At 43.3% G+C, this 26316-nt stretch overlaps 1 protein-coding gene across 2 annotated transcripts; it reads left to right on the forward strand.

Moving 5' to 3' along the window:
* Window positions 1–1212: 1212 nt before the first annotated feature.
* LOC123069878 (putative callose synthase 6) lies at window positions 1213–26316 on the forward strand. Of its 2 annotated transcripts, none has more exons than XM_044492837.1 (42): window positions 1213–1572; window positions 1658–1758; window positions 1853–1965; window positions 2044–2128; window positions 2236–2346; window positions 2441–2584; window positions 2998–3102; window positions 3239–3330; window positions 3413–3536; window positions 4410–4541; window positions 4627–4703; window positions 4809–4899; window positions 6518–6640; window positions 6716–6833; window positions 7021–7352; window positions 7435–7487; window positions 7569–7629; window positions 11526–11607; window positions 11691–11740; window positions 11839–11925; window positions 12021–12128; window positions 12235–12326; window positions 12441–12522; window positions 12608–12768; window positions 12857–12983; window positions 13079–13182; window positions 13259–13343; window positions 13445–13596; window positions 19226–19335; window positions 19427–19549; window positions 19625–19690; window positions 19804–19990; window positions 20071–20267; window positions 20618–20703; window positions 21315–21433; window positions 21528–21611; window positions 23539–23651; window positions 23725–23954; window positions 24388–25188; window positions 25291–25341; window positions 25424–25609; window positions 25802–26316. In XM_044492837.1, exons 1-42 carry the CDS (start codon window positions 1350–1352, stop codon window positions 26039–26041), a joined length of 5808 nt encoding a protein of 1935 aa, XP_044348772.1. In that variant the 5' UTR covers window positions 1213–1349; the 3' UTR covers window positions 26042–26316. The 2 variants fall into 2 exon arrangements, with proteins under 2 accessions (XP_044348772.1, XP_044348773.1); XM_044492838.1 differs by having other exon boundaries at window positions 1215–1572; window positions 20071–20188; window positions 20581–20703.

The following is a 26316-nucleotide window of genomic DNA, read 5'->3' on the forward strand; positions in this document are numbered from 1 at the left end:
GTGATTGCTACTCTGTTATAAATCCTTCAAGTACTGTGCGTGTCAGCATTACCGATCCAAGAATGACACTGAAGCACAGAGATCAGACTGTTTGAGGTGTGGTTGCTACAAGGGCTCAAATGGGTCGCGCGCGGACAAAAGGCGAACACCGATCCATTTGCGTCGGCGCTTTGCACCATCATTTGTGTCTGTTTCAATCCAAATGGACAACCGCGGACAATTTACATCGGCGTGTTGGAGTTGCCCTTAAGGGCATGCGTATGAAGACTTTTTAGTTGTTATCGACAAGGTAAAGTCGACTCCGATAATGGAACGGCGATAGCGCATGTCAGCAGTAGTGGTTTTTCTGTAGTCTCAGAATGTTGATGTAATTATTATTATGTTTAAGATGGTTAATGAAAAAAAATTATGACTCTGAAAAGCGCGCGCAACCTTTATTAAGCATGCCCGCTATAACCTACTCCCCCGTTCCATAATATAAAAGCGCTTCTGACATTAGTGTAGTTATAAAAAAACACTCTTATATTATGAGACAGAGGGAGTAGTCACTAAGCAAGCTGCTAAATCCTGGTTTCTGTGCTTTTGGCACTCCCACTTGGTAAGGTGCCGACGGCGACATGTACAAAAGCATGGAACCGGAGAAGAGAATTATATAATTTTTTTTTGTTTAAGATAAATACTCCCTCTCTCTCAAGTTATAGGGCGTGCGCGTACCCCTAGGTCGTCAATTTGACCAACCTAATACAAGTCATATATTACAAAAAATATACCAATATAAAACTTCAGATGTTCTATTTTAAAAGAGTATAATTTTTGTGTTATATAGTTTTATTAAGGTGATAAAATTGACAACCTAGGTATACGCGCAATACTTGTAAACCTAGACAAAAGCATGGAATCCTAGTAAAGTATTAATTAATAATATACTTCCTCCATCCTCAAATAAACATCTTAAGTTTAGTATTGTACTAAAATTAGTATGAAGTTAAGACACTTGTTTTGAGACGGAGGTGAGCAATTAATAAGAGAGAAAGAGCACAAAAGTTTAAAAAGCAGGGAGACGACACGAAAAAGCCAAGACAATTCCTTTGCTTCCCTCGTCGGCCATCCCCAACATCTCCACCAGCCCCGCCCCGCCCCCGCCCGAAAGAAAAAGCCCGCCCCAAAGCCACAAAGCGAAAAAGCAACTCCCTCAGCATCGCACTTCCCCTCGACTCTCTTAAGACAATAACGATGCATCCCCCTCTGCCCCCTTCTCTTCCCTTCTCCCTCATCGCCACCGCCAGCGCCACCACCACACCACTCTCGCTCTATTCGATCATCGCAACCGCAGCGTCGGGGAGGGAGCTATGTCCATGTCCAGCGGCGGCCCGTCGGCGCCGCAGCGCCAGCCCTCCATGGGTAGGCGTAACATCTCGCGGGCAATCACCATGAGGACGGATGGATACTCCGGCGAGGAGGAAGGACCCATCATAGAGAGCGAGCTCGTGCCATCCTCCCTCGCGCCCATCGTGCCCATTCTCCGTGCGGCCAACGAGATCGAGGACGAAAACCCGCGCGTCGCATACCTCTGTCAGTACTACCACTAGCACTTTCTTCACACTTGACTTAGTTCACCTATTCTTACTCCGACCTGCCTGCCTGCCTGCTCCACAAGGCCGTTTTACTGCATTCGAGAAGGCGCACACCATGGATCCAAACTCAAGTGGCCGTGGAGTCCGGCAGTTCAAAACCTATCTCTTGCATAGGCTGGAAAAGGTATGAATGAACCTATCATTCATATTCACCCTAATTGTCGATTGCTTTGAAACTAGTACAATACATTACATCTTTCATGTTTGTTATTTCACAGGATGAAAAAGATACACAACGCAGGCTTGCATCAACTGATGCAAAAGAGATTCAGAGGTTCTATGAACACTATTGTAAAAAATATCTTGAGGAGGGTCTTCAAACGAGAAAGCCGTAAGCCGCAGCATTTTTTTTAAATATAAGAGGTCACCCTTAAGCTCTGTTAACCCTTTCTCTATGCATAACATACAGGGATGAGATGGCTAGATACTATCAGATTGCATCTGTCCTATATGATGTGTTAAAAACTGTGACACCTGACAAGCCTAACTCCGAGGTTCGACATCTAGCAACTGCAAATAATTGCAACATAATTGTTTTATCTTCATCACATTTTTCCACATCATGAAACATTATAACTTGGAATTAATACATGTCTTGCAGTATGACCAGTATGCTAAAGGTGTTGAGAAGGAGAAAGCTTCCTTCTCACATTACAACATTTTGCCCCTTAATATTTCTGGTCCCACACAACCTGTAATGGAAATACCTGAGGTTAGGTTATATACCATAAAACTTTGTTTCAACTGCTTTATTTAGTACAACATTTACTATGAATGATTGATTTTCTTGTGTGTGAAAATTGCAGATAAAAGCAGCAGTGGCCCTTCTTCGCAAGATAAACAATCTTCCAACGCCAAGGCCAGATACGACTAACGGGCCTCAAGGGATAGATGATGGACCTATTGTTCGTGACTTGCTTGATTGGCTCTGGCAAACATTTGGATTTCAGGTGGATACTAACCAATACTTGAATTTATATTCTGGACTGTATGATCAAAATCTTGCATCCTTTAGAATTTTGTTTTTCTAAATCACTTCAAGTGACCAGCTGGCAAAATTTATTAGTTTGACCAATTGGTTTCGCATGGAACTCACATATTTAATGCTTATGTTATGCTAATGGAAAATACATTGTGGGTTTATAGTACGCACATGAATCTTTTAGGCACATCAATCACATATAAAATTTGTTCACAAACGTTCATGAATCATGCAAGCTGTTCTCTAGTCACTGGAGTTGCGGATTTATACACTACTCTCTAGTCAAAAAGTAATATGGTGGTTTTGTGTTGGGTGGTCAGGCACCAAGGTGTTCTGTTATCTGTTTAGGATTTCATACTATGTTTTGCTTTATTATTGTAGAAAGGTAACGTGGAAAACCAAAAGGAGCATTTGATTTTGCTGCTTGCTAACATAGATATGAGAGGAAGTGGCAATCTCCACCAGGGTGAAAGACAAAATCACATGGTAAATATTTCTGTGAACTAGTTTTTGTCAGTAATGCTGGATCAACTCAACTTGGCAGAGCCCTTTTGCAAGTGGTGTTCCGCTTCTACTAGTGTCCATGTTAAACTGATTCACGAGCTTCTAATATGACTTGCAGATACAGCGTGATACAGTGGATCACTTGATGAAAAAAGTCTTTCAAAACTACATTTCATGGTGTCGGTATCTGCATTTGGAGTCAAACATCAAGTAATAATATAGCATTTTGTTGCACACCTGATGCTCAAAGTTATCCTCGTTTCCTCGTTAACTGTAAATGATTTTCGCGCAGAATTCCACATGATGCCTCCACACAACAACCAGAGCTTCTTTACATCGGGTTATATTTGCTGATTTGGGGTGAAGCTTCTAATGTTCGCTTTATGCCTGAATGCCTTTGTTATATCTTCCACCATGTAAGTGGCAATCTTGTTCTTACGTCCGAGATATCTGCTTTTGATATATATATATATATATATATATATATATATATATATATATATATATATCTATATACCTGTTCATATAGCAGTGATTATATAATCGTGTAACAAAGAAATAGAATCTTTTTTCTCCGAAAAGGAAGGTTATACCTTCTGGTCTTTGCACCCTAGGATGCACACAGTCATCATATTATTATATAAGGGAAAGCTACTAGGCCAAAACACCTTATAACAGAGTTGAAATGACCAACAAAGGTTGACTAAGTCGCCATCTGACTTCTGAGGTATGCATAATGTATTCTGGTTGGTTATCACCCATGAAAAGAGAGACTACATGTAGAACACGAGTATTGGGAAATGCACATGATGAGGGTTTACTAGGGAGACACTTGTCATGGGCTAATAATTTCACTCAATACCTATACCACACTAAGCACAGTTCTGCTATGTTTGTTTCTGTAAGTTGAGGACTCTACATTTTTAGCACACCAGAAAGAACAAACTTTTTACCGCGAATAAAATGGTGTACTGCATGGAACACATTAACTGCTTATGTATGAGCATGAACTCCAAGCAAATTATGTAAGGTTGAAGTACAAAATAATAGATGTCTTGGCAAATAATATAATTGTCTTTTTTTTTCTTCTTCAATGTTTTTATGGCATTTGTATTATTTTTTGTTATGAAATGAGAATTTTTAGATATACTTTATAAATGGGTCTGCATGCAACACTTCTGTTAGAGTTTCACAATTCTCTCTAAACAGATCCCGAGCTAACGTTCTGGGCATGTTCTAAACATACACTGACTTCTTGACCAATCTTTTTCACCTTAAATTCATGATAGATGGCAAGGGATTTATATGACATAATATCTGATAGACGAGAAGAGTCGTTTGACCCACCCTTCCGGCGAGAGGGGAGTGATGATGCATTTCTACAGTTGGTTATCCAACCAATCTACAATGTTATTCATAATGTATGCACTCGGATATCTTGTATAATGTTCGTTGCAAAATGTTATTTCTTATTCTTATCCGTTTAATGTTCATTTGATGCAAAAGGAAGCTGCAATGAGTAAGCGTGGTACTGTGAGCCACTCGAAGTGGAGGAACTATGATGACCTGAATGAATATTTTTGGTAAGTTGCTTTTAATAGTTCATCTTTGTGCTTTGCCTATCAGTAGGTTCTAAGAAAGCATTTCTTACTGGTCACTGTTTTTGTCTTAAACCTTCGCACATTCAGGTCGAAGAAATGCTTCAAACAACTTGGATGGCCAATGGATCCAGCCTCTGACTTTTTTGCAGATCCTACGAAAACTAAAAATGACATTGAGGTTTCTGGATAATCCTTTGCATATTTTTTGTGCAAGAGATACTATTTATTATCATATCAGACATCATTAATTTGTTAAAATTCTTAGCGGTTTTAGTTTAATATATTTATTCACTGATTCTATTCTATCGAATATGGTGAGACTAAAGTACATGACCATGAGAAGTTGAAGATCTTCACTTAACAGTCAACCAACAGAAAATGGTAGATGAGGAACTAGCAACACCTTTTAGTGGTATAATTGGAACAAATTTTCTTGCATGGTGGTTCTGAATTGAAGAAATCATGAACAGAAATTTATCCACTGCATGGTTAAATGTAGTTTACTTTGAAGGTTTGTTTAATATTGCTAAAAGTAGACAATAGTATCATTGTTTTTTGTGGTTCCTCAAAGTCTCAAACAGTTCCAGGGAAAAAATAAAAGGTGAACATGAAATGATGATATGTACAAAAATATTAGCGGCTAAATGAAATATAAGGAAACACAAAACCCGTTGTTCCAAAGTATAGCAATGAAATGAGTACAAGGAAGTGAAATGTTTAATAGTAGATACAAACTAGCAATGGATAGTGAAGAAGAGGCAAGGATGCAAAAACCTTGGTTATGTAGTTGATTTTATAATTTTTTTTTCAAGAATGATTGTAATTTCACATATTCTTTTCACTCATTGGGGTGATGTAAGCCAATGTAACATGCAATATTACTACTGAGCATATGCAAATTTAGTACAGTGATGGGAGAGAGCTGAGAGCTGTTCATACAAAATGAACTGAAGGGAAATCATGTTCTACTTCATCAGACTATGGATTGGATAAAGTAATAGTGGGAGAAGGGAGCATGTGGCTGCACACCCTTGGGTCTGCGCTGTGCCGTAATGGCTACAGAGGTAGAAATAGGGATTATGGACACAATCATATTAATCTCTGTTTCCGTTTATTTCTTGATGGACCCAAAAGGGACACACCTTTACATTTTCCAATCATGTCATCCTTCATATAGGAGCTGACCCTATTTCTGTAGAAAGTACACTTCCGCCCGGCTTTAAATATAAAGCCCTTAAATACGTATGATACAAGCTGAAGACAGCGCGGCAGTGAAAAGGTAGAAGGTCCGATACAAGCTGGGGAGAGTAGGAGCCGGCCCTATTAAGTTGATCTAACAAACTCAGTCTAAGCAATCAATCTGAAGAACTTACTTGACTTGAGAGGAAAGCACCAACTTGGTATAAATGGCTTGTTTCTAAGGAGCCGGCCCTATTAAGTTGATCTAACAAACTCAGTCTAAGCAATCAATCTGAAGAACTTACTTGACTTGAGAGGAAAGCACCAACTTGGTATAAATGGCTTGTTTCTAAGCAGTAAGCCTGGTGCTCATCTGCACCCATCTGGGCCTGAGATGCTGCAACATCCCCCTTGTGCTTAGGGTGCTGACGGTATTGCTGGCCCACATGACATATTTTCCTTTCTTTTCAAGGAACATACGTGTAATCTAGACTTCCAATGGGACATGTACTCATTTGTATTCAGTGTATTGTATGTGTATTTCTAAAAGCAGTTTGATCAAGTTAAGTACATTTGGTAATATAATGGAACTAACTTTAAATGTATGCAATGCGCAGCGGCACGATCATTCGATGAGCAGACGGAGGATGTCCAAAACAAATTTTGTTGAAGTTCGTACATTTTTGCATCTCTTCAGAAGTTTTGATCGAATGTGGGCCTTTTTCATATTAGCTTTCCAGGTATGGACTTAATCATTAATTGAAAGATGTCATGTTTCTTCATTTGCTATATCATGTGTTTTTTCTTCCTTTTAGGCCATGGTAATTATTGCATGGGGCCCTTCTGGATCACTTTCTGCTATATTCGAGCCAGCTGTTTTCAGAAATGTTATGACAATATTCATAACAGCTGCATTTCTAAACTTCCTTCAGGGTACGGATGCACTTTTGGTCTCAGGAACTTTGTGAATCTTGTAACCTTGCTTAGTTGTTTTCCCAGTTTTAAGGAGTCCTTGCTTAATTACCTTTTGGCATCTGAGTAGAATTTGAAACTACTTTGGCTTTTCTTACTGATTCGAATGCTGCACAGTTTCTAAAACTGGTCTCTTAAACTTTTTCAGCCACACTTGAGATAGTTCTTAACTGGAAGGCTTGGAGGAGCCTGGTGTGCTCACAGATGATACGGCATGTTCTGAAATTTGTTGTAGCTATTGGCTGGTTGATAATTCTTCCAGTGACGTACTCCAGTTCCATCCAAAATCCCACAGGCCTTATCAAGTTCTTCAGCAATTGGATTGGAAATTTTCAGAGTCAATCGATATATAATTTTGCAGTTGCTCTTTACATGCTGCCGAACATTTTCAGTGCCTTGTTTTTCATATTTCTACCAATGCGAAGGGCATTAGAGCGTTCAAATTCTCGCATTGTTAGATTTCTTTTGTGGTGGACGCAGGTACATTGATTAGATCTATCTACATGACTTCTTAGTAGAATTGATTGTAGTCTTTGGTTCTCATATGTTTTTTACTTATCAGCCAAAATTATATGTCGCCCGAGGCATGTATGAGGACACATGTTCACTTCTTAAGTAAGTCTCTCTCTCTCTCTCTCTCTCTCTCTCTCTCTCTCTCTCTTTTCCTAACACTTAATGTTTTTCTTCATAAAATAGGTACACGACATTCTGGACTCTATTGCTTATATGCAAGCTCGCCTTCAGTTATTATGTTGAGGTTGGTACAATCTAGGCACTGTAATAACGTATTTCTAGTTTAAGTATCACACTAGATCTGTTACTGTTTCCATAAGCAAATTTATGTTTTATTGGTTAGTATTTGCTCAAATTAATCCACCAGTTTTAGTTTATTTTACACACTACTTAATTTTGTGTTCCATCCGTTTGAAAATAGATTTGTCCTCTTAGAAAGTCAGCTGTCAAACTTCTTTATTTTTTTTATCACTAATTAATTAAAATTTTAGATTGTCTTTTTAGGGATTTTTTTAGATTGGTTAGATACAAATAGTTCCTCGGATTTAGAGTTAAAAATTGTTTCACAATACAATTTTCTGTAATGTTCTACTTACACTCTGTAATGTTCTACTTTCACAATACACATTGCTTTTCCCTATCTGCGAAATAATCGGTTGCAAAATGAACATGTTGTACGAGCCGAGATATATTGATGCGTAGATAGTGAGAGTGGTGACATGAGTGACCTCTGGATCCGATGCCATATAACGTTTCACAACAAGTTCACCCAAAAGTCCTAACCGATGGAGAGGTTTGGGCAATCCACATAAACTTCACCCCCTCCACACACATGTGCAGGCACTCTCGCCTCAAACGTGGGCATAGTAGGAACCCTTTTTTCCTAGCCAAATCACTTTCCTCTGTTTCTCTGAGGAGATACACACACACCTACATGGGCCGAATGGGCTCTTCTACTGTTCTGCAAAAACATGATATACACTTCCTAAGTTATACTCTTAACATGCACACACACTTAATCTTTTCAAATTATATCTATTAAAAGAACACCAAAAGTTACAACAATGATAGTTCTTTTATCACTATTGAAGTGCTTTGCCACTCAATATTTTCATGTAGTGAGGTTCTTCTTCAGCCAGTGGGCTCCTTCAACGCAAGATTGCAAGCAAGTAATCCCACCACGAGTTCCTACCTCAGCTGCTCGACATTACTTCTTTCCTTGTTGTCCCCAAGTGGACATTTTCTCCCCTTTTCGGTATCACCACCCACCCTCCCATCCCTGCTGTGATGTTGTTATTGCTGTCACCAGTGCGTCTAGCTAAAGTTTGGTTGCACTGTGTATCATGGCGTTCAAGACGATTTGGTATAAGAGTCAATGATGCCTCTAGCTATGCCACATCCTTGCGGAGGAACATGTTGTTTAGAAAATAGTCCATGCAGTGCACTCGACCCTTAGAGGCAAAACTAGAATGAAAACTGAAAGTTGCTGTCGGCCCAGTGGGAACCAGGGTACCACGGGCCATCTGCCTACGGCCTAGGAACGGCCCAACTCAAGAGGAGGCCCAACCGTCGGCGCCGCGAAGCCAGCTACCTCGCGAGGCCGCGCCCTGCGAGGACCCTCTCATTGAAGGACTTCACCAAGTACCACCATCAGAAGCAGGCGGCCTCACGAGGCCCTCCTCGCGAGGCGCCCTCCCGCGAGGCCTCCCGAGGAGGCCGTATGACGCGGGTTTCCGTGCCCATCACGTGGGTGACGTCGCCGCGGCAGGTGACGGTAGCAGGACTGTGCCAGTCGGCATGGCCAGGGCAGTTTCCCCTTTGATGATAAGGGAGCAGCTGCGCCTGCCTTCCCCTAAAGCAAGTCCCAGAAAAGTCTCAGGCCCAAAACGCTTCGTCCTGCCGGCGAGCGGGGGGGGGGGGGGACCCTAGATCGGGTCGCCGCCCGCCTCTCCCCCCACCTTCCTCCCTCTCGTCGCCGCCGGAGCGCGCCGCCAGCCAAAGCCCGGTCGGCGTAGGCGGCGGCGGGGCTCTCCTCCTCGTTGGCCCCCTGCAGCGTGGGATGCGGTGGCCACCCGAGGGCACAGCGCTTGCGCAGGGCCCGACGGCGGCGGCGCGGGCAGCCGTGGTTGCGGCGGAGGCGGCGTGGATCCGGCTAGGCATGGGCCGGCGGGGGCTGCGAGCGGCTAGTGCGAAGGTTCGTGGCGGCAGGCGGCGGCTGTCGTGTCGTGGCAGGGTGCAGGGGGCGGAGGGCTCCTGTGGCGGGGTCGTGCGTGTGCACGCCTGGGCCGGCCCCTGGCTTGGGGTGGCTGGCGGCTTCTGGCCGTGTTCATGGCGGCCGGTGCGCTGGCCAATCTGGTGGCAGCGTGCCCGGCGGATTCAACGCCTGGAGTTCGCCGGGCGGCGCGGGATGGGCAGTGGCCTGGTGTGGCTGCTGCTCCGGCCGTGGATGGATCCACGGTAGCTTGGCAGGTCGGATGCGGCGGCAGCTGACATGTTTCGGCGTCGGTTCGTTCGTAGGTGGCGTGCGTCGGCCTTTGATTCCTCTCCCCGTCGTCCGCGTGCCACTTCCGTCGAAGGACTGGACTTCTCCCAGCTGTGGTCCATCGCTCGTCTCGCGCCCGGCAGCAGGACCGTGCTCGTCTCGCGCCCGGCAACAGGACTGAGCACATCTCGCGCCCGGCGGCAGGACGGGCCGATGGAGGCTAGTTTTGGCCGTCCTATTGTGTCTCAGTGTTGGGGGCAGCTCAGGGGGCTAAAGGCGGGGCCTTTCCACTCGTCTCTTTGGGTGGGGTGGCGCTGGGTGGCGGGTGAGGTGGCGTCGAGGTCTTGAATGCCGGGGCGGCCCTGGTGGTGGTGTCGCGGTGCTCATGGGCAAAGCCCGTGCCTTGGTGCTGCCCGGTGACCATGGTCGTGTGGGCGGCATGGTCACTGGGGTGTGGCGTTCGGTGGCGGTGAGTGTTGGCCGGGGTGAAAACCTGTTCTATCTTCGGACGGACCGGCGGCGGTGAAGCTCGTTCCCTTCTTGAAGGCGTCGTCGCGGCCTTCATTGCCCGTGGTGTTGCTCTAGGGGAAACTCCGGGTCGGGTTATGGCGGCGCTTCGGTGTCATATCCTTCCTGAAGGCACCGTCTTGGAGCCCATGGTTCGTCATATGCGGCTTCATCTCTTCGCGGTGGCGTGTTCATGGTCGAGGACCCGGCTGCTCTTGTAGTGCTTGGGGTGGTGTTGCTGCGCTCAGCGCCTATGTATCTTGCCTTGGATGTGTGCATGTGTTGTGGTGGCGTGCGCTTGTACTGGATTGTTGTTGGTCGATGCTTTATATATAAAGCGGGCCAAAAGCCTTTTTCGGTAAAGCAAGTCCCAAAGCCTTCCGCTTTGGTGAAATAAGACCAGGACGGAGGTCATCGTGGAGCCCCCTGCGTGCCATAGATAACAATTTTAGCAGGCGAAGACCGCTTTTGTCAGGATAAGCCTGGGTGCCTGTCCCCTTTCAAATTGCCGCAATGTGGTAGCCCTTCCCGCCAATGTTTTCGGGGAGGAGGACCGGGGCGCCTATAAAGGGGGCAGTGCTGCCACCGTAGTAGGGGATCGACTCCTCAGAAGGATTGCACTATTGGCACCCTTGACTCTCGTCTACCTTGTAGCTCCAAGAGCACTGTCTCCACAAGCAATTCCACCAAGCAGGATTAGGGTTTTCACCGCACGGTGGCCCGAATCTGGGTAGCTCGCATGTCCCCGTTGTGCGTCGCGTGTAGCTCGTAGCTTCGTGGTAGTAAGCCAAGCCCCCAGAGTTCGAACTAGGGTTTTGGTAGCTCAGAATCAATCCCCCGACAGTTGCAGTTTGGATGTTTAGTATAGATATTTTTTTCTGAGCAAGGTATTTTATGCCTCTTAATTAGGAACAGGGCAACAGGCATTGGTTGACCCAAAAAAAGGAAAATAAGCTAATCCATCCCCAACTAATCTTCGTGAATTCCATTTATCTATTGCTAGACCCCTGCTACCCCAAATAATGAATCCAAATAGTATTTTTGAGTAACCTGCCACATACAACCCTTCTGTTTTTTTGTGCCACATGTAATAATAATTTTTTTGAGCTTCAAATATTGGAAGTGTACTGACATTTGGTCACTGTTGGCAGATTTCTCCTCTCGTTGGACCTACCAGGACAATTATGTTTTTGGGACGGGGGAAATACATCTGGCACGAGTTCTTTCCATACTGTAAGATTTATGTTGTCGTAGTGCAGTATCACGGTAATTCTTTAGATAAGGTTTCGAACACTGATTGGATGCTAATTTTGCAGTGCAGCATAATTTAGGTGTTGTTTTTACTATATGGGCACCAATTGTCATGGTATGTATCAATTCATGTGTTTTGTACGTGTGTGTGTGTGTGGGGGGGGGGGGGGGGGGGGGGGGTTAATACGAAGCTGCTCATTTTTCCTCCTATAGGTGTACTTCATGGATACGCAAATATGGTATGCTATTTTTTCAACAATATGTGGTGGAGTAAATGGTGCCTTCAGCCGCTTGGGTGAGGTTGGTAGCATGTCTATTCTTACCTTTTTACCTTTGGAAGTGTTGAGGCTGTAGCTACCGCAAATAAATCTTGCAGAATATTTACCTTCCTGCAGATACGAACCCTTGGGATGTTAAGATCAAGATTCGAGGCAATCCCAACAGCGTTTGGTAAACATCTTGTACCTAGACATGGTAGTCAACCAAAGAGACGTGAGCGTGAGGTCCAATATTACTAAATTTTGTTACCAATCATTTTTCTGTCACTTTTTGGCTGGTATAATAGCTGATGTATTGTCTCTTCGAATGCCTTGTGTAAACTCTTTTCAGAAGGAGGACAAAAATTTGCATATTGATAAGTTCTCCGACATATGGAATGCATTTATTATCTCTTTGCGAGATGAAGACTTGATAAACAATAGGTTTGCTGTTGGTCCTGGCGTCTTTTTCTTTTTGTTATAACATGCTTTGGCTGTTGGTGTTAGTCTTTTCTTTTTGTTAACATGGTTCTAAATTTGTTTTCCATTTGCTTCTAGGGAGAGAGATTTATTGATTGTTCCATCATCTGCGGGTGACACTAGCGTTTTTCAATGGCCTCCTTTCCTTCTCGCTAGCAAGGTACACTTTTTAATCATCCACTAGGTTAAGCACTCGATTTTCTCCCTGAGCTAGTACTGTAGTGCTCATGGCTACGATGTTCTAGATTCCAATTGCACTTGATATGGCAAAGAGCGTCAAGAAAAGGGATGAAGAACTACGGAAGAGGATAAACCAGGATCCATACACCTTTTATGCCGTAATAGAGTGCTATGAGACTTTGTTAAATATTCTGTACAGCCTTATGGCAGAAACAAGTGATAAGAAGTAAGGCATATTGTGTTCTGAGAAAATTAATTTACCATATGGTTATGTTGCTAACTACAGTTACTATTGATTTGCTTCATGGGTACAGAGTTGTTGATCGAATACGTGAAAGTCTTGAAGATAGCATAGAACGTCAGTCACTTGTGAGGGAATTCCGATTGGATGAACTTCCTCAGCTAAGTGCTAAGTTTGATAAGCTGCTAACTCTATTATTGGTACTGATAGCTACTGTTCTTAGATTTCTTAGCAAGATATTTTTATATGATATTTCCATTTCAACACTCTAAAAACTGTTTTACTTGTTTTACAGAAAACTGAAGAGGAGCATGACACAACAATAAAAACACAGATTGCCAATCTATTACAAGATACAATGGAAATCATTACACAGGATATTATGAAGAATGGACAAGGGTAAGATCTATGCTGATTGCTGAGATGTGCGCCTTCAGGAATTCTTTTTGACAACCAACTTTCTTTCAAATCCCAGTATTTTGAAGGATGAAAATAGAGACAATCAACTGTTTGCAAATCTGAATCTGGACTCAATAAAGGATGAAGCTTGGAGGGAGAAGGTCATTTATCTTCTTAGCAACTTATTTCAATGGTAGTATTCATTTCTGTAAGTTCACAAGTACTAGTGTCCTCATTAACCATGGGATTTCTGTGTTAGCAGTGTGTTAGGCTTCAGTTGTTGCTGACAACGAAAGAATCAGCAATTTATGTACCAACGAACTTGGAAGCTCGGCGCAGGATCACTTTCTTTGCAAACTCACTATTTATGAAAATGCCAAGGGCTCCACAGGTCCGCAGCATGATGTCCTTCAGGTAAGAAACCCAACTCTAGTGGCTGGCCCTCCACCTTATTCTTCCACCAACCCTTTTTTGGTTCTTGGTGTTATGGATGCAACTTATCTCTACTGCATAGCACAAGGCCCTCTATTTTAACATCATTTTTATATCCTGTAAATTTTGTCTTACGTCTGAAGTCAAACGAGAACGTACGAAAATATGCATCGGCTGTAGGGGAACGTCCTACACGACAAAAAATTATGCTACTGGATCACACCCAGGAACACTATGAAGATGGTTGTAACGATCAAACTCACCGACGAGCAGAGTAGCGGAAGCAGTGAAGAGTCAGTGCAGCGCGACGATTTCTCGCAGCTAGGTTGCACCTCCCAGCCGGCGAGAAAGTTCTTCGAGACGAGAGTCGAAGTAGACGACCCCTCCGAGGTATCTACGCGTTCCGAAGTAGTATGCCGGCAGAGCTTCGACGTGCAGGAAGAACTCTGAGAAAACTAGAGAGAGAGAGAAAGTCTAGCAGCGCTTCTCGTCTAATTCTGTTAGACCAATTAGATCGAGATTATTGCCCGTCTAATTAGGAGCCTAAACACTTAGGCCAATTAGACCGGGGGAACGTGGAACTATGCGGGAGAGATCCCCTTTGGATTGGTGTGTTGCAAGAGGGAGTCCTCCACACATATATATAGGTGGACAGGGAGGAGGGGGCGCCCCCAAGAGGAGGAGTCCTCCTTTTCCACTTGGTGGAAGGAGGGAAGGACTCCACCCCTATTAGGATTCGGCCTAGGCCTTCTTAGGGGGTTGGCGCCTCATGTGGGCCCTATGGGGCCCACTGGGGGTGGTCATCTCATGACGGTTCTTCACAATTTTCTTCCACAAATAAAATCCCGGATTTTTCGTATGTCTCCCATTTTGAGACCCCCCAAAAATTTCCATATATAGATCTCTTTATCGTGAGAGGAGCAAATCCTAGTCTTGAACTATCGATACCGAGACATATGTTTCAGCCTTTTAGGTATACACGTAAGTCACCTTTATTCACATATCCAGTTACAGAGTGACGTTCGGTAACCAAATTAACCATCCAGCATGTTGAATTATGATATTTGCATGGTCTATGGAACTTAGTAATCATGAACAAGTTATATGAAAATACTGACAACATAACAACGATAACATCTCTCAGTAATTCATAAGTTGGGGTCTATCCAACACCATCGTTCCGGTAACAACGTATCCTTGTTACAATAACAATGCTCACGATCAGGAAAACAAGATCATCATCAATACATGAACTAGTCGTAGATGCATGACTAGGGATCATCTTGGTGTTTATGTTTCCAGTTCCACACATGCAATTGGGTTTTCCTCTGAATTTCATATTCAAGAACCAATGCAATTATAGCATAGAAATATAAACTTAATTATGAACATTGAAATATAATAATACAAATATTATTGCCTCTAGGGCATATTTCCAACTATTAATCTCATATTCAAGAACCAATGCAATTATCGCATAGAAATATGAACTTAATTATGAAATTGAAATATAATAATACAAATATTATTGCCTCTAGGGCATATTTCCAACAATATCGTGTCGCGATCACGATCTCAAACTGACTTGGTTTCTAAGTTGTATACTTACCGGACAAGAAACAATCAACTTGTCTGCCAAGACATCAAAAAATAAAACGGCAAAAGAAGCTGCGCCCCTGCAAGGTCACGGACCCGATTTTGGCGGACCATTCACGCGTATGTCACACGCCTGTGCCGTCCCGGCCCGACCCCAGCCCGGCCAGGCGAGGTGGGCGTGCACGTGTGGTCTTCTCTTTCTCTCCTCAACACACAACTTAGTGTTGTGGGGAGAACCCACAATATGAAGAGGTCAAACACTTCCTCCACTAGCGGGGTGGCACTAAGCTTTAGAACCACTACTTGCCATTTTATTAATGTGCCTCTTTGAGATTGCAGAAATTGAACATGGGCCTAGCCCATTATTTCTAACAATTCCCCACCAGATCTCAAATACCCATTTAGAGATTTGTCTTTTCTCGCTACTTGTTTAATATACCAGTGTTAAGTTGAACTTTTGCCTAGAGCTTTAAGCTACATCCATCTGCAACTTGACAATGGATTATGCTTTGGATTGCAAGTTTTGTGTGAACGGGTTTCACTGAAAGTCTTAACTAGTACTCCCTCTGTCCCATAATGTAAGACATCTTTTGATACTTGTGTAGTACTTGACTGCCAGTAGGCTATCTTGCGGTTTGGAGCATATACGTCGTACTCCTTGGTCTCTTTTTTTTTTTTACTATGTACAGTAGGGTAAACACCTGGTCTCTTCGTGAGGTTACTAGAGATCACCCAAGTCTCATAAACTGTGACGTTTACAGACGGGCTCATATATGTGCGTTCTTTCAAGACTGCTCTTTAGGAGAACATCTTTGCTAATCATAGCTAATAGAACCACATTAAGGCATGTTGCCAACCTGCCTTACAACTTTGAGCTTTACAGCTCTGAGAGTTTTGCATCTTCACATAGAGAGGGTTACATGTTACTCTCCTCTGTTAACCAATAGCTTGTTCTTCCCAGGTCCTAATTCACGAGATCTCCGATCACAAAGGTTGGGTTACTACTATGATGTAACATCTATGGGTCTACCCATCTCCCTCGATGCACTATCTATCACATTTTATGATTGTCCCTTTGTAAAGGTGATGTAGGGTAGAGACCCTATGTGGCCCAATCTTTACGAATTGGAGGTGGATTTGAGGAAGAATACGAAGGGAAACATACAAATCAACACACATAGATGCAAATAAAGACACACATAGATAGATCCATGATCCAAAGAGTGGATGGAACAAGATAGGGTTCTTCCCTAAGTCCTAGGACAAGGAGGGCTTGATGCTTCTATGAAGCATTTCTTCTCCACGAGAGGCCTTGCAACCATAGATGGTTCTTCTCATACAGAGGTCTTGCAATCCCTCAGGATTCTCCACTCATGGTGGTCTTGATCTCCATAGGAGAGGATAGATCCCACAAAGGGAGGTACATGAGCTAAGCTCTATGGTGTCTGTTCTAATCTTAGCTAACCCTAGAAATGAGGAGGGGGAGGTCTATTTATATTACAAGCCATGAAGGGATAAGTGAGGGGCAGAACCGCGGAAGGAATGGATACGAGGCCCGTGGCCCACTCATGCGAGCAGGCAAGTACCATATGTCCAACGGCTCGTGAGGCGCCGGATGTCCAGTACACACCGGAAATCCGCCCGTTTCTTCTCGGGTGCGTGGCACTGGATTTCCGGTACTCCATCGGATGTCCTGCCGCTGGAGCACGACTTGGCTGCTCCTCGCTGGCTTCTCTTCTTCAGGCACCGGACGTCCGGTAGTGGGATGTCTGGTGGCTGTAACTCGCTGCAGCTCCGTCTTCGCTTCCATGCTTCCTTCGCGGATGGTGTAGTCATTCCTTTGCGCTTGTACTCCTCGTCATCCGTGAATCTCCGCTCAAACCTATACATGCACGATGGAGGGTCAAGTAGTATACCATCCAAGAAGGGATCAAGTGAACATGTGTAAAGGAGATGATTCACCTTTATATGTATGAAGTAGATGTCGCACGTGTCACTTGACATGGTGATGCCATAGGATGCTCTGCATCAAAAGGGATCCGCCAGGTTTTTGTCTGTTTGAATATATGTAACAGTTCTTACTCCGAAGTTTCTCAACTTCCTGACAGACTTCAAACGTCTCTTCACGTGTCTTGATGACTTCCATTATCCTTAGAATTGTTCACTTTAGCGATGACTGTTTGGCTGTTACAATCCATAAGAATAGTCGGTGCAGGTTTTTCAACCAGATGCAGGTCTATCAAGAGTCACGCAGCCATTCTGCTTCAGCAGTGGCTGTGTCTAAAGCAGTAAGTTCTGCTTCCATGGTTGACCTTGTCAATATGATCTGTTTGCAAGACCTCCATGCACTGCGCTGCCTCCATTAATAAATACATACCCACTTGTGGCGTCGAGATCGTGCTGCGGGAGAGCGATCGAGCGGCTGTTGGAGACCTTGAGGTGCCGATTGAAGACCTGCAGGGGGCGGCTGCACACCAGCACCAGATCGAGCAAGGATCACCAAATCAATCAGCCACGCACCAGATTGAGATGACAGGCAGCGGGCAAAGCAGCAGCTGGCCAAAGTAGCTGATGTAGGGCGGAACCCTAGGGGCCGATCTTTCACGCTTGGAGAGGATCCCTACGAGGAACACGAAGAACGCACGGAAGAACACGAGGGAAATCACGAGGGGAAAACAAGAGAAACACTCAACCGACACGAAATTGATCACACAAGTGCATCGAGGCACAAAGTAACATGAGATCCAAAGTCAACAAGGGACAATACAAGAGTAACCGTTCTTCTCCGTGAGGAGGTCTTGATTGTCTTCTCCGGATGGAGGCCTTGAATCCGGGTGGATCTTCTCCGAAGAGGTGCGGTCCCTCACGAGGAGTAGATCCGGTACGGATGAGCAATGCTCTATCTCAAATGAGCTAAACCAATGCTAACCCTAAAACGTAGGTGGGGATGGAGTATATATAGTCTAGGGGCGAAGGGGGTACTTGGGCCTCGGCCCTTACACTGTTCGCAGACAGGGAAGGCCGGATGTCCGGGCGTCGGGCCGGATGTCCGGTGGCTCGTGCGGGGCCGGATGTCCGGGCTGAAGGAGCGGATGTCCGGGCTGGTGTAGACGGCCGTGCTGCTCTCTGGTTAGACGGGGCCGGATGTCCGGGCGGCTGGACCGGATGTCCGGGGCTTCGGGAGGCGCCGGATGTCCGGGGCGACGGTCGGATGTCCGGGCTGATGGGGCAACCTTTTGTGCTCCTTGGACGCCGTGTCCGGATGTCCGGACTGGAGGCCGGAATTCCGGTGAGGAGGGCCGGATGTCCGGGCCCTGTAGCTTCTGCTGCAGTCGCCTGGCTGTGGGGAAGATCTCCAGGGGCCGGATGTCTGGGGCCATGGCCGGATGTCCGGTGCCTGGAAGCTGTTCTCGCCTTCTCCCGTTGGTTCTCTTCTTCCATGGACTTGGGGTCTTGACCATCTTCATGTGCATCCTCGGGAGGGTCCTCTTGGTACCTAATCATGCACAACATTCCGGACTTAGGTAGTAGCCATGTCTCGAGAGGGTCATATGAGATATCACTAAGGAAAGAAATCACCTCGGTCTCAAGAGCTCTAGCTCTAGCTCTTGTCATGGGTCCTCTTGGTGCTTGGTGAGACGATGGTAGATCCATGGGGATGACCGAAGGATGCTCCGCATCAGTAGCAGCAGCCGGCGAGGGAGAGGAAATCACAACAGCCAAGAGAGCAATGGCAGCGCGAGATTTGATCAGGAGGGCGAGTTGTGACACCCAAAAAAATCCCTAATCTTGGGCTCAGGATACCATGTTATGGATGCAACTTCTCTCTATTGCATAGCTCAAGGGGCATATATATATATTACACAAGACTTAGGGTACAAGGAAAGAGACATAGCCTAATAAGGACTCCTAGACTAATATTAATACTCCTTAACACTTGGCACGTAGGTCAAAGCGCCCTACAATTATTTTTTGCTGGAATACCAGTTAACAAACATTTCTGTTTTCACATCAGTGTTCTAACTCCTTACTTCAAAGAGGAGGTGCTCTTTTCGACAGAAGATCTGCATAAAAAAAATGAGGATGGGATTTCTATCCTGTTCTATTTACGGAAAATATATCCAGGTACTCGTATATTCATTTATCTAATAATTGTGAATGTTAATTATCTTCTGCTGTCAGCAAATGCTCATCATGAACTATTGCATGCTAATAGATGAATGGAAGAATTGTCTTGAGCGCATAAAATTTGTACCAAAGGATGAGGAGTCCCTTAAATCAAGGATGGATGAGATCTCACCCTGGGCATCTTATAGGGGACAAACGCTCACCAGAACTGGTGAAGTCACTAACTCTCTTATGTTGTATGAACTACATCTATCGAGTTTTCTAACTTTCTTTATTACTGTGCTAGTGAGAGGAATGATGTACTACAGGAGGGCGCTTGAGATTCAATGTATTCAAGATAAAATTGATATTGGTTAGATTAATTTTTTCTCCATCATATATTTTTCATCCTATGCAAATCTGCCTGTGAATTCTTTCCCATTCTTTGCAAATCTGCATATGTTTTACTCCATCAGTATTTTGCAGCTAAATTGGACCGCCAGAGAACAACAACATCCTATCAAGAGGGTGGAAACATTGTAGATATGGCACTTGCCATTGCTGATATCAAATTCACCTATGTTGTGTCTTGTCAAGTATATGGCATGCAAAAGGTGTCCAAGAATCTCAAAGATAAAGCTTGCTATCTGAACATCCTTAACCTCATGATAATGTACAAAACCTAGTGCATTCATCTTTCCACGAAGATCATAGTAAGGTTACTACAATCCATCTGATATTTGAAATGCACAGGTACCCGTCCTTACGGATTGCTTATATTGATGAGGTAGAAGCTCCGACCAAAAATGGAACAACAGAGAAGACTTATTATTCTGTTCTTGTCAAAGGAGTGGGTGAAAAGTATGATGAGGTACTTACTGAATATAAACATAAATGTTTTCACATAGCATCATTTCCATCAAAAGCTTCATTGGCTTCTCTAACTAAAGGTAGAAAACTTCATTTTTTATGTTCCTTTTTTAGATAATACTCCCTCCGTCCCATAATGTAAGACGTTTTTTGACACTAGACTAGTGTCAAAAAACGTCTTACATTGTGGGACGGAGGGAGTATTATTTAAGTAGAAATTACACTTGTATGTAAGTATTTGAAGTCTCTGCACAAGTTAGTAGCTTTTCATCAATTTTTGGTCACCTATTTCTGTGCACATTCATAAACTCATAAAGCATCACTCACCATCTTTTGGATATGCATCTTTAGTTCAGTGATAGTTTCATACTTTGTGCTGTAAACTTGATTTAGGAAATTTACCGCATCAAGCTTCCTGGCAAACCCACAGATATTGGAGAGGGCAAACCTGAAAATCAAAATCATGCCATAATTTTCACCAGGGGAGAAGCACTCCAGGCCATTGATATGAATCAGGTACAGTTTCCATTTCCACAGTGCACGTGTTCAATTCAGCTTAACTTGTCGAAGAAGGTCAACCAGGCCAATAATGTAGGCTTGTGTGGTCTGCTGCTGTGATTTGGTTCATTCCTATCCGTCCTTGGCTTCACCACTCAGATTTGTCAACCATTAGTAAATTTTGAGGCAGCCGTCCTTGGCCTCACCACTCTGATTTGTCAACCATTAGTAAATTTTGAGGCAAAACTGGGTAAACTGCACTTGGTCGACATTGTCCAAACACACCTCAAAACAGTCCCTATCTAATTGTACTACTGAATCGTGCTCATTTGCTGGCACACACTCTTCTCTGCCCAAACACACTAAAAATCATGTTGACATGCCGGCATACACTGTTGTGGTATTTCCCAATGTTTTTGTTCTGATACCAATTCCGCGTTAGATTTGAAGAGAAACAACGATAATCTGCAATGCAGACCAGCTGGTCAATATATTCATGTAGGAGTCATAGAGGAACTATGTGGAACCAGTTGAAAATAACCTAAAGTTCCTAACTGTTCCTGCATATTTTTAGAGTAACAGGACAATGGGTAATAAATTAGTGGTAACTTTTGCCCCTTTACTTCTAGGATAATTACCTTGAAGAGGCATTTAAAATGAGAAATGTGCTGGAGGAGTTCGGGAGTGACAAATATGGAAAGAGCAAGCCCACTATATTAGGTCTTCGGGAGCATATTTTTACTGGAAGGTCTATCCATCTATCCATAGTTCTGTCCAATTTTTGTTCATGCCATTTATGCTATCCCCCCCCATATAAGTAACTTTTTTTCCTTTCTATCTAGTGTTTCATCACTTGCTTGGTTTATGTCAAACCAAGAGAACAGCTTTGTTACGATTGGACAGCGTGTTTTGGCCAATCCTCTCAAGTATGTGATCCTCTTCTCATTGTCATTTCCACGTACTAGCTGTTAATCCAATGCTTTTAGTTAGAATGAGAATCTATTTGAGGCCGATGACCATGGGGAATGTACTTGCAATCTATTCAGATTTATCTTGTGAGGAATTCGTGCTAAAAGACTTATAGTTGTAGATTAAATTATAAAAGTAAATTACATTATAGATTTGTCTTACGAGGAATTCATATTTATAAAATAGATTAAATTACGTACATTCTCTACACTAAATTCCTAATCTGTCAAATACAGTTGTAGTCTAGTACGAATAATATAATGTGCTACCAAGAAGGCAAGAACTTTGGAATCTTTTATGTAAAATTAGAGATCGTAAGTCTGATATAAAGATTTAAAGTTCCATTAGTTATTGTTTGACTAAAGAAGAGCAAACAGTACCCTCTTAAGGCCATATCGATCCAAATTCCAGGCAGTTTGTAGCTTTTTTTCGACTAAGGGAGATTTTATTGACTCTCGACGTCGCATCAAGACGTTACAGTCAGTTTTTAGCTAAAATGTACTTTTGCTCTAACCACTAATTGCTATTTTGCTAAAAGATTATCCTGAAACCATGTTTTCATAAAGTGACACTTGTATGTAGCTAGTGATACTTTCGAATCTTTTCCCACCCAGTCCTTCTGGGAACCAATAATAAGTCACTAGGTGTTGTCAACTACGCTATTATTATTTTAGGGAGTATGATGGTTTAGTTAGTGGGAAAAAGAGCTATTCAAGATGTTTGAAAAGTTGTTGCATGTGACATCCTGGCTTAATAGGATGATAGACTACTCATATCAACAAGGTGCACCTATAAGTCACTAGATGTTGTTAACTAGGCTATTATGATTTTAGGGAGTATGATGGTTTAGTTGGTAGGAAAAAGAGCAATTCAAGATGTTTGAAAAGTTGCTGCATGTGACATCCTGGCTTAATAGGATGATAGACTACTCATATCAACAAGGTGCACCTTCTTTTCCGGTAGCCCCATCCGAAAGGAACCTCAAAGTTAAGCGTGCTTGGTTGGGAGCAATTTGAGGATGGGTGACCAACCGGGAAGTTGATCCCGGGTGTGCATGAGTGAGGACAAAGTGCGAAGGAAAGACTAGTGTTGGTCTTTGTGGTCAGTCTAGATCCCAGGCGCAGCGGCCAGGAACTGGTGGGTTTGGTCAGGGCATTACATTGCAGTACTATGTCAGACCATGGTGGATAACTGTACCATGCACCAAGGTAACCAACAGAATTATGAGATGAAAGCAGCAGCAGCAACAGCAACAATAGCAACAATAACAACAAAGCCTTTAGTCCGAAACAAGTTGGGATTAGGCTAGAGCTGAAACACATGAGATCTTGAAACCAACTCATGGTTCTGGCACGTGATAGCTATCTTCCACGCACCCCTGTCCACGGCTAGTTCTTTGGTGATATTCCAGTCCAAAGCAAGGATCAGTAAACTTTTTTGGTCACTAGATAATTGCCCGTGCATTGCAACGGGATATAAATATTCTAGTGAAGTAATCACTTATGAAATCCTGTCCATGATATGCCTACCTAGGTAAATTTTAGATCTTATTTTGTAATCACTTATTTGGTAAAACTTATTGGCTTACCAAAGGAAACATAATTTCATTTGGTAAGTCAATAAAAGGTGGGACAGTTAAGACGGTTTTCAAGGAACACCCGTGAAAAAAACAAGAGATAGGAGGGAAAAATCAAATGGAAAGAGGCAGTACGAACGTACGTAAGGTTGGACGAAGCACTCTGGCTTGGATAAAAAGGAATGTTATTCTTTTTTTAAGTAGTATGGAGATGTTTGTATCTTCATGTATGTAAGATGCACCATTTTTCTTTTGATTATGAGGCTTTGTATCTCTCTAACGGTCTAACCCATTGTAATGTACCACAGGGTTCGGTTCCATTATGGCCATCCTGATATTTTTGATAGACTCTTCCATATTACTAGGGGAGGCATAAGTAAAGCTTCCAAGACTATAAATTTAAGCGAAGATATCTTTTCAGGTAAGTCTACATGTCTTATGAACGTTTCAGCCATCCCTTACCTAACATGCATTTATTGAATACAATTTCTTAGGTTTTAATTCAACAATGAGGGAAGGAAATATCACACATCATGAGTATATGCAAGTCGGTAAAGGACGTGATGTGGGGATGAACCAAATTTCAAGCTTTGAAGCTAAGGTTGCCAATGGAAATGGTGAACAAACATTGAGTCGTGACATCTATCGTCTTGGACGCAGATTTGACTTCTATAGAATGCTGTCTTTCTACTTCACTACAGTTGGCTTTTATTTCAGTAGCATGGTAAGAATACATTAACTGAACATATCTAGGTGTAAAAATGTTGATGTTATTTCCTTGTTTCTGATGCGTTTATGATTGAGCCGTATGAGAGAACCATGCTAAACATTTAGATAAAAAATCCAATTGTGAGGGCTCTTTATAGATTATTAAAAAGATCCCATAAAACAATACGGGAGCATTAGGTGGAGATGATCGAAGTTCAAGCCATTTATTTCATCATGACCAGTATGTTAAATTGGTAATTAGCAATATCATCCTTTACAACAAAATCAACAATATTTGGTATCATTAATGGGATATTCCTAAAATGGCCCTTTTTAGGACTTCAGTTATTATTCATAAACCTAACTGATAGTTTAGCCATGGTGTCAAACACACAATGTGCTCATTCTGCATATTTTGGGATACTGACATCCATAGTTCCTTCTTCCAGGTTACTGTACTTACAGTCTATGTATTTTTGTATGGGAGGTTATATCTCGTCATGAGTGGTCTGGAAAAGTCTATTTTGCTGGATCCACGTATTAAGGAGGACATCAAGCCTCTTGAAAATGCACTCGCTTCACAGTCTGTTTTCCAGCTTGGGTTGTTGCTTGTCCTCCCTATGGTCATGGAAGTTGGCTTAGAGAAGGGATTCCGCACAGCTTTAGGAGAGTTCATCATCATGCAGCTTCAGTTGGCCTCTGTGTTCTTCACATTCCAGCTTGGCACCAAAACACACTACTATGGGCGAACAATACTCCATGGTGGCGCTAAATACAGACCTACAGGCCGTGGATTTGTTGTGTACCACGCTAAGTTTGCTGATAATTATCGCATGTACTCCCGAAGCCACTTTGTTAAAGGACTTGAGCTGTTAATACTTCTGGTTGTATATCTGGCCTATGGGAAATCCTACCGCAGCACGAGCCTGTACCTATTTGTCACCTTCTCCATATGGTTCCTGGTGGCATCTTGGCTATTTGCACCATTTATCTTCAATCCGTCATGCTTTGAGTGGCAGAAGACGGTTGATGACTGGACAGATTGGAGGAAATGGATGGGTAACCGTGGGGGTATCGGTATGTCCGTGGATCAAAGCTGGGAGGCTTGGTGGATAGGTGAGCAGGAGCACCTCAGGAAAACCAGCATTCGTGCTCTTGTCTTGGAAATCCTCCTCTCTCTTCGTTTCTTGATCTACCAGTATGGTATAGTGTATCATCTCAACATTGCACGCCGCAGCACAAGCATCCTGGTACTTTTCACTACATATGTTGTGCTGCCTTATTTGCTTAATATTTAGTTCATAGAGTTGCAGCGTATCATAATGTACTTTCCATTTGCTATCGACCTGTAGGTTTATGGATTGTCATGGCTGGTTATGCTGACGGTTCTAGTAGTTTTGAAGGTAACACTTTGGCCTTTGGTCTTGACCAGTTTCCTCCGATGCTTAAAAACCTTACCATCTGGATGCTCTACCTTGTCTTCAGATGGTTTCAATAGGACGGCAGAAATTTGGGACAGACTTGCAGCTTATGTTCCGCATCCTGAAGGGCCTTCTCTTTCTTGGCTTTATCTCTGTGATGTCGGTCCTATTTGTTGTATGCAGCCTCACGATTTCAGATGTCTTCGCTAGTATTCTTGGGTTCCTACCAACTGGTTGGTGTATTCTTCTGGTGGGTAAAACCTCTGTTAACCTACTTTTGCATAGCGAAGTGCTCTAAAAGAGATGGAATTCCTACCTGCATATGAGCACGGAACCAGATAACGAACATTTAGCCGCTTAATTCTCGAGCAGTTGACTGGCAAGCTCATTGAACAGAAGCAAACTGAGCTTATGAGTGATTTATATTGTTTCTTGTGCACAGATTGGGCAGGCATGCGCTCCACTGATTAAGAAGACTACGCTGTGGGACTCCATCATGGAGCTAGGGAGGGCATACGACAACATCATGGGTCTTGTCCTCTTCCTTCCCATCGGCTTCTTGTCGTGGTTTCCCTTCGTCTCAGAGTTCCAGACACGGTTGCTCTTCAACCAAGCCTTCAGCCGGGGCCTCCAGATCTCAAGGATCCTTGCTGGCCAGAAGGACATTGGGGAGTTCGAGTGACCAGTGAATTCGCATAGGCGGGATACATGTTGCAGGTTCATGTGTCATGATCGATTTTTGGGCGTAGGTTCCTCCACGATGTGATCGACCCTTAAAAGAATAGTATATGGCATTGCTAGGGGACTAACTTCAACGCGTTGGTATATAACCAAGGTGCTCATAAAAGTAGTATATGCATATTTTGTCATTCTGTGCCGCCATTTACATACTACTACTATTTTGTGCAACAGGTCATCTGTATGTGTGGAATGATAATATTTGCATTGATGATTGTA

Source organism: Triticum aestivum, chromosome 3B (genome assembly GCF_018294505.1).
Source record: "Triticum aestivum cultivar Chinese Spring chromosome 3B, IWGSC CS RefSeq v2.1, whole genome shotgun sequence".
Lineage (NCBI taxonomy): Eukaryota > Viridiplantae > Streptophyta > Magnoliopsida > Poales > Poaceae > Triticum > Triticum aestivum.

Excerpts from the sequence above, each read along its gene's own strand:
- LOC123069878 (XM_044492837.1), top strand. The coding sequence starts at position 1,350 with ATGTCCATGTCCAGCGGCGGCCCGTCGGCGCCGCAGCGCCAGCCCTCC. Across the intron at positions 4,900-6,517 it reads AAACTAAAAATGACATTGAG|CGGCACGATCATTCGATGAG; the intron begins GTTTCTGGATAA and ends TGCAATGCGCAG. Across the intron at positions 12,129-12,234 it reads CAAAGAGACGTGAGCGTGAG|AAGGAGGACAAAAATTTGCA; the intron begins GTCCAATATTAC and ends AACTCTTTTCAG.